Raw genomic sequence first — 8,430 nt, 5'->3', positions numbered from 1 at the left:
TTTTATTTATTTTTCACTTTTTCAACCATATACACTACATGCGAGTATTTCAGAAAGTCACATGCCTGAAAAGTTGTGTTTTCCTTCCACTAGATGGATTGGTGAGGTAGAAAACCGGTATTTGGAGATCTTGAATTTTTTATTTTTATGAAACATCTAAGTGTTCAACAAATTGAACAATTTTATTTTTAGGAAACATCGAAGTATTTATTTAGGGATTCAAATAGTTCTATATGTATATTTAAAATGTTATATAATTATGTTATTTTCTTTGATAGTTGGAAAGTTTCGATTAAATTGGAGATATTACGAAAATGTTTATTAGAAGAATCAAATTATATTTATGTTCATAATATGGGTTTTTAGTTTATTACACTTTAGGACTGTCACCGCGTTCTCTTCTCAGACGAAGATCCTTGGCCTTTTTGCAGCTGCGCTGAAAGAGCCAAGAAAGGATAACATAAAGCACTCATGGTTGTCTGGGATAGGCTTGTTCGTGTCCCAATTTCTAACCACGGCCGCCATAGCTTTGACGTATTGGTACGGAGGACAGCTGATGAACAATGGACAAGTTAGCTCGAAGCATCTATTTCAAGTTTTCTTCATCTTGATGAGCACCGGAAAGAACATTGCAGATGCGGGGAGCATGTCATCTGATTTGGCAAAAGGCAGTTGCGCAGTCGAATCTGTTTTCGCCATTTTAGACAGGAGGAGTGTAATAGAGCCAGACAGTGGTTTCAAGGTGAAGAGCCGGTTAAAAGGGCAGATTGAGTTGAATCGCGTCTACTTTTCGTATCAGTCTAGACCCGAACAGATGATCTTCCAGGGGCTAACTCTCAAGATTGATGCTGGAAAAACAATGGCGATAGTCGGACAGAGTGGTTCGGGGAAATCAACTATCATTCCGTTGATTGAGAGATTCTACGATCCGATAAAAGGGACAGTGGTTGTAGATGACAAAGACATTAAGAGCTACAACTTGAGAAACTTAAGATCTCACATTGCACTAGTGAGTCAAGAGCCAACTCTTGTTGCAGGAACCATACATGAAAACATAGTGTACGGAAATGATGGGGTACGGACTAAACAAGCCCAACAGCAGTGACGGCCCATCAGCCCAAAGCCCAAGGAAGAGTATCAGTTCGGCATTACCAAAGAGTTCGGCCCTAGCCTACAGCTCGGTAAAAGCCGACCAGTCAAGCTCTACTCTCAGATCGGCTAAAGCTGCTCGGCAATAGTTCAGCAGTTCGGTCTCAGTATTCGACCGAACTGGAAGATAGTCAACTCATGCAGGATAGTGGACCAAGTACAGAGACAGTGGACTCATGCAGGATCTCATGCAAGATAGTGGACCCATGCAGGATCTCCATGACCTCCACGACATCCACAACCATCATTAGTGGTGATGCAAGCCACGATCTTAGTTCAAGGTATAAATAGAACTCAGATCAGATAAAGAAGGGTTAAGTTCTCTAGAGATCAAATATCAAATAGCAAGTCTGTATTGTAAGCTGTAGAAAACAGATCAAGCAATACAACTCTGCCCTCTTTTCTTCCCGTGGACGTAGATTTACCTCAGTAAATCGAACCACGTAAATCTCTGTGTCGTGATCTGCATTTTCCAGCATTCATCACCACCAAAAATTCGCCAAACCATCAGGAAACAATGATGCAACTGAATCTGAAGTCAGGAAAGCCACAATGACGGCTAATGCTCAAGAATTCATAAGGTATATATATGGCTCCAACATGCAATTGTTGTTCCTTGTTATGTTATGTTATGTTATGTTATGTTGGGTTATGCTATGTGTAGTTCGCTGAAAGACGAATATCAGACATATTGTGGAGAAAGAGGAACTCAACTGTCGGGCGGGCAGAAACAAAGGATCGCCCTTGGGCGATCCTCAAGAATCCATCAATCCTTCTCCTAGACGAGGCGATGAGCGCTCTAGATAGTGCGTCTGAGAAGTTGGTCCAAGAAGCGTTAGAGAGGATGATGGTTGGAAGGACATGTGTGGTTGTGGAGCACCGCTTGTCGACTATACACAAGGCCGACTGCATCGCGGTGATCGTGAATGGGAAGGTTGTCGAGAAAGGATCGCATACTCAACTTCTCGAATACGGGCAAAAGGGTTCTTATTATTCACTTATTAACTTACAACATGGACATTCTAGGTAGAAATATAACTCTTGTAATATATATCAATGTAATGTCTACTTTTTTTACCATCAACTTCCAGTATGTTTTTTTTAGTGAAATTAGCATTAAAATATGATCTTAAACAATTGAGTTAGTGTAGATTCAACTCGCATGATTATCTTTGTTTGATGGTTATGTTTCTCATATACACCTGGATATGCAAATGTTGAGTAATATAAGTACTCAATTTGATTATATGTTTTCTTACTTTCTTGCTACATTAAGTCGAACCTCTAATCTGTTAGCTCAAAATTGTAACTTCTTTTACAAGTAAATTAAGATTATAGCAAAGAACAATAAATGAGTAGATTCATATTGCCACAAAATTTCAACTATATAAATCTACAAATTCAGTGTAAAATAATGCTGTTGAAGTGTTTTTTTGTTGAATATTGATTTACAGAGAACAGAACACATGCCCCAGCTTTTATATTTTGTTGAGATAAAAAAAGTCAACATTAATATTTCCGCCATTAAATAAAAATAAGAAGTGATTTTGATTTTCGACATAGTAGTACTTGATTTTACTAACGTTGAGGGTATTTTCGGTATACCCACTCATACTTTCGAATCCAAATCCGGTTGAAACCCAAACCCAAAAGAGAAATAACCCGACCCGTTTCGACTACCTCCCTTTCTTCTTCCCCAAGCTCTCACATATACTCCTGCACTCCCTTTTCTGAATCTACAAACTTCCTCGTTTATTTTTCTCCGAAAACCCTCTTAATTTCTAAACTGCAGCAAATTGCGATGACGAGATTCGAGGAATCGGCCCCCGTAAAGGGAGGTTTTTCTTTCGATTTGTGCAAGAGAAACGAGATGCTTGTGCAAAAGGGCTTGAAGCCATCCTCGTATCTGAAGACCGGAACCACGATTGTTGGGTTGGTTTTCCAGGTACATTTGATCATAGACCGTTTTAATATTTCGATTTCGGAATTTTTGTTAATTCGAACTTAATTGATATTGTGCTTGCTCAATTTTCATGAATTTGCTTGTTTCCTTAATTGATATTGTGCTTGCTCAAGAGAAACGAGATGCTTATGTATTGCTTTGGGTCCACTTATTCTGTGATTCGAGAGGGCTTTGTAGTGACTTGAGATGGAAAATGTGGGAATGTGATGTTTTGTTGGGAAAGAATGTCATCATGTGTTTGGGAGCTTTTTTATACCCTAGATGAGATGTGTTGCATTTTATTTGTTAGAATTTTCTTGGATACTCTCGAATTTTATTCTTCTGATATTTTGGTTGAATCGAATTTTGCTCCGAGCAACAGTTTCCCCCAAATTGAATCGAATTGCATGAAAACGAAATTAGATTAAACAGAATCATGGCAGCCTTATTTTCTGAGTTGGAGTTGAATCTAATGCTTCAGAACTACTTCATTAATTATAGAGCCATGGAGCTGAATTAGTTAAGTCAAGTTGATATGATACTTATACGATGATAAGATCACCAGTGGTAATCCATTTGTTTCACTTAGACTCTCCCACGAGTTGTTTATGAAATTGTGCGCAAGTCTTACCCTATATCAGGATATCTGCAACCTTATCTACGTGCATGTGTTGAATAGGACTGTATATATACTTAGTACTTAGCTGCTCCTTATTTGCCAGTAGGTTATTGAAGTCAAGGAATGTGTTTGTTATTTGCTTGAATATGTTTTCCTTAACAATGTTTATATGCTTAAGGATGGTGTCATTCTTGGAGCTGACACACGAGCTACCGAAGGCCCCATTGTTGCTGATAAGAATTGTGAGAAGATCCATTATATGGCCCCAAATATTTATTGTTGTGGAGCTGGTACGGCTGCTGATACAGAAGCTGTTACAGGTATAAATTTATTAGATCTCATCTCATGTTGTCTAGTTTATCTGACTCTTTCTAATGCCTTCAGTATATGACCAACTCATTACTGTCCTTTTGTTTTGACTTCTAGACATGGTTAGCTCTCAGCTGAAGCTGCACCGATTTCATACTGGCCGTGACTCTAGGGTTGTGACTGCTCTGACTCTTCTGAAGTCTCATCTTTTTAGGTGCAAACTTTTGTCCCAAAACCACTTTATAGTGTCATTATTACTTGTATGTAAAGTATGTTATGTGGGAAGTTCATTGATTTATATATGAATCAGTTATCAAGGACACGTATCAGCTGCCTTGGTGCTAGGTGGAGTGGACGTGACGGGTCCTCACTTGCATACTGTGAGTTACTTTGGCCTGAAGATATTGCTTTCTTTTTCTTTTTTTCGAGAGGTCTAACATGGAAGGAGGCTATCCCAGATTTATCCACATGGTTCTACAGATACTCTACCATTTGCCACTATGGGTTCTGGATCCCTTGCTGCAATGGCTATTTTTGAATCGAAATACCGTGAAGGGCTCACTGTAAGTTCCTTAGGCCTTTTATAGATCATTCAAACACTTAATATGTGGATTCCTTGAGTTGAGATTGCAAGGTGCTTTTGCAGAGAGATGAAGGAGTAAAATTAGTGGCTGAAGCAATTAGCTCTGGAATATTCAATGATCTGGGAAGTGGAAGCAATGTAGATGTCTGCGTCATAACAAAGGTTTGAGTTAAAATTTATGATTTTTTCTCCCTATCTTCTCATAGATATCATTGGTTGCTTGTTATAAACTTGTCACCATCTTACCACCTTTTCTTTTAGGGGAACCGAGAGTACTTGAGAAATTATATGTTGCCAAACCTGCGTACGTATGTCAGTGAGAAGGGATACTCTTTTTCCAAGAAGACTGGTGAGCATATTGGGAAAATATATTGCATGTTTCGTGCTTGATGGCTTCAATTTTATTTTATTTCCATTCTCATTTTTATTTCCAATATATCTGCAGAGGTGTTGATGACAAAGATCTCACCATTGAGAGAGGTGGTGGAAGTGATTGAAGGGGGAGATGCTATGGAAGAATGAGTGTGTTGTTGAAATATGTCATGCTTCTTGGGAACATTCTTGGTCTTATCATTAACTAGTCTGTTGTTTAGCTCAGTGCCTTAAATTTCATTATCTTCAGAACTTTATCCTGTTGCAGTTTGTTTGAGATTATAATATCTGCAGTTTACAGTTATTCCCTCTCCCCCCCCCCTTTCTTTCTGTGTAGCCATGTGATGGATAAGATAACGAATCAGTAATTCGCTGCACTAACCTCCTTATGGAATTTGGTAAAGTTTGTGTGTGTGCAAGATAAATAACACAGTAGATGTATCAGTACAATGCAGAACAAAATCAGGGTTATATTATAATCGAAAGGTGCTCTGTGGAGCAGCAGTTATTTGTGATTGCAATCTGTCAATCATACAATAAGTAAGAATGTAAGATATCTGTGGTATGTGAGTTCATTATTAGTGACTTGCTATGGGCAAAGCATCATCATCCTCAGTTTTTGGTATATCTATAACATGTCTGGATGTTTCATGGATGTCATTTTGATTTGTTCATAAGCTGAAACTTGCTAGAAGATTCTTTGATATAAGCTTCACAATCGAGCTGATCTCCGGTAAGCTATTATCAGCTCCACATCTAGTGCTGTCTATGATTTTGAACCATTGACTCCCTGGGTCGCACCTGCTGTTTTTATCCAAGCATTTGCAGTTATTTGTGACTATGTTGTTGTCTGAGTCAATGTCCAAGCATACATCGGAACCATCTTTTAGTTTCGAAGACAGGTGCATCTTAGAATCTGAGATAGCTTCCCATTTTGAACTGGCATAACTGCATATTACCCCGAGTTTTGCAGGTTTCCCTAACTTGTCTGCTTGAAGGCAGAAATATGTTCCTTTTATCGTCAGGGTTTTCTGGGGAGTGTAAGTCCACGCTTCGGCCTCAGAGCATGGACCTAAGACCAGGGGATCCACCAACGACAGCCTCTTCACACACAGCCCCGTCATAGGATGGAAAATCACTTGGTGGAGACGCGCTTCTGAATACCCCGGCCCTGCAGTTTTCAACACGAATGACAAAGCTCATGTGATTGCTGGATTAAGCAGGTATGTGATGCTACTGAACTCAGAATTCTAAGAAATTGACAGATATATGAATATATGATGTTACCTTTAAATGGATACTGGAGAGCTGATATCTTGTGGAGGATGGTTTGATTTCTAGCACCACACCAATTCCAGTTGTAAACTCCATAAGTTTCGTCGAATCCGACCACCCCTTGTCTCAAGTAGTAACTACCTGTGAGAACCCATAGTGCCCAATCCAAATCTAGTTCAGCTGCCCATCCCATGAAGCAGTTCAAGTACCTATTGTCATTGACATTAGTGCCCCTCATGTCAACGCCGAACTCACTCAGGAACAAGGGGTAGCCTTGGTCCAGAAGGAAACCCGCCTTCTTCATCGTCTCACCCACCCGATCCCCACACACTTGGTTTAAGTTCCCATTCTCCCACGCCTCCCCATCTGAGAAGCCATACCAGTGCAGCTCAAACACCAGCTTATTCAAGAAACTCAGGCTGACCGGCTTCTTGAGAAGAAACGAGAGGTCTCTGTCGTAGTTCAGCCCGGATAGAATGACTAGGACATTCGGGTTTGCTGCGTGCACTGCTTCTGCTCCTTTCTGCATGTACCTGTACCAGTCATCGACGTTTTGTCGAGAGCCGCGGAGCTCGTTCCTCAAGCTCATGGCGACGACATGTGGGGTGTCGTTGAAGATGGTGGCGACCCGGGTTAGGCCCTTGATCCAGAGGTCCGGGTTGAAATACACATCTCCAAAGAAACCATTACCATCGAAATTGCTGCAGCACCAACCAGGCTTACTTGTGTGGTTGTCTAGGATTATCATCACATTTTTCTTAGCAAGACTGCCCACCACAGCCTGTAATATGATATTGGTCACTGAATGAATATTTATCGTTTCAGCTTTTACTTAAACTCGTCGAATTTAAACCCTAAATTCATCTCAAAGTTTGATCTCATACGATGAAATTGTATCCATGCAACATTCAAAAATTCCAGTGACGAGATCCAATAGCGAATTTTATCATTTTTCTTAGTAGACTTGGTGCATAATTTATGCAAGTCACATTAAAAAAATGTGTGCAATATCAACAATATATTATAAATAGACAATTCGAATATTTTGTTTATGAGAAAATTAAGAAAAATGTTAAAAATTCGTAGTTGTGAGACAAGCCAGATTTTAAACAAAATTTATGGGTTTTTTTTTTTTGACAAATTACCTTAAATTAATGATTTAAGCATGGTAAACAGATGCTATTATATTTGAAAGGGAAATAAAATCTATTTTAATACCCCAAATTATAATATCTTGCCTTACCATGATGCAAAGTGAAGTAAAGTCTATTTTAATATCCACAATACTAATCAAACGACGAAAGGTAATTTAGATAAATGTGCTGACTCCTTCTAACATTAAATGCATAACCTATACCCTACAATTATTTATGCTAAAAATAATGAAGTAGTTGAGTTAGCTTAACATATTAATACCCCTTCAATAAACTAAAACCAGATTTTCCCTAATATAGTGGCTAAACTTCAGTGGGAGGAATTTGAAAAGATGGTGTGGTGAGGAATAAAGTCATGCCATAATATTGAAATAAATAAACACTGGCAATTTATTTGGCACTTTCTTGCTCTACTTGATGATAAGGCTGTCCCCACATATATTAAAGTCAAAAACCAATCAAACACAAACACATAATGAAACAAATAAATAAATAAATAAAACAAAAAAGTAAAACACTTTTTTGGTCTTTCTATACATACACACCTTGTAAGCATTGATGAGAGAGAGATCAATGATGGAAGGATTGTTGATTTGTAAACCTGAAATGGCTTCGAAGAGTCCGAGGTTCTTGAAAGATTGCCTGACTGTAAGAGAAGCCAATGTGTCATTTGTGAACAAGAAAAGTGGCCAAGTTAGCCTAACGCAGTTGAATCCTAAGTCTATAATCTCCGATGATATCTGCTCCGCCGGCTTCTTGCTCAGCCCCTCCGCCACCATCACCTCCAGATGCGACGGCCAGTTCACGCACGCCAGCTTCGCGCGGTGCCCTGACTCGTCCACTATCCACCGTGACTCGGTGGATAGTGGAAGCGCCGCCGCGGGGGTGGCGGTGGATAGGGCTAGTAAGGGAAAGAGGAAGAAATAGAACAAAGTCACCATTTTTGGTTGTTTTGTGAGTGTGTGTATTGTTTATATAGTGGTTGGATGAATAAATAGTGTGTTGAATTAAGATTGTGTATAAAGTC

General features: G+C 39.3%; 2 protein-coding genes across 2 annotated transcripts; one reads left to right on the top strand and one right to left on the bottom strand.

Moving 5' to 3' along the window:
- The first annotated feature begins 2,863 nt into the window (after positions 1 to 2,863).
- On the top strand, positions 2,864 to 5,278 carry LOC121807473 (proteasome subunit beta type-7-A-like). The gene is made up of 8 exons (XM_042207708.1): positions 2,864 to 3,094; positions 3,889 to 4,030; positions 4,137 to 4,233; positions 4,330 to 4,399; positions 4,478 to 4,582; positions 4,666 to 4,764; positions 4,864 to 4,951; positions 5,048 to 5,278. Exons 1-8 carry the CDS (start codon positions 2,951 to 2,953, stop codon positions 5,122 to 5,124), a joined length of 822 nt encoding a protein of 273 aa, XP_042063642.1. The 5' UTR covers positions 2,864 to 2,950; the 3' UTR covers positions 5,125 to 5,278.
- Positions 5,279 to 5,419: 141 nt separating this feature from the next.
- Positions 5,420 to 8,430, bottom strand: LOC121807472 (glycosyl hydrolase 5 family protein-like). The gene is made up of 3 exons (XM_042207707.1): positions 7,949 to 8,430; positions 6,262 to 7,030; positions 5,420 to 6,145 (listed from the first exon to the last, which is right to left on the bottom strand). The coding sequence occupies exons 1-3, from the start codon at positions 8,342 to 8,344 to the stop codon at positions 5,646 to 5,648; spliced, it is 1,665 nt and encodes a 554-aa protein (XP_042063641.1). The 5' UTR covers positions 8,345 to 8,430; the 3' UTR covers positions 5,420 to 5,645.

This window comes from Salvia splendens, chromosome 6 (genome assembly GCF_004379255.2).
Source record: "Salvia splendens isolate huo1 chromosome 6, SspV2, whole genome shotgun sequence".
In the NCBI taxonomy this organism is placed as follows: domain Eukaryota; kingdom Viridiplantae; phylum Streptophyta; class Magnoliopsida; order Lamiales; family Lamiaceae; genus Salvia; species Salvia splendens.
This window is presented reverse-complemented; position numbering and strand designations above follow the sequence as displayed.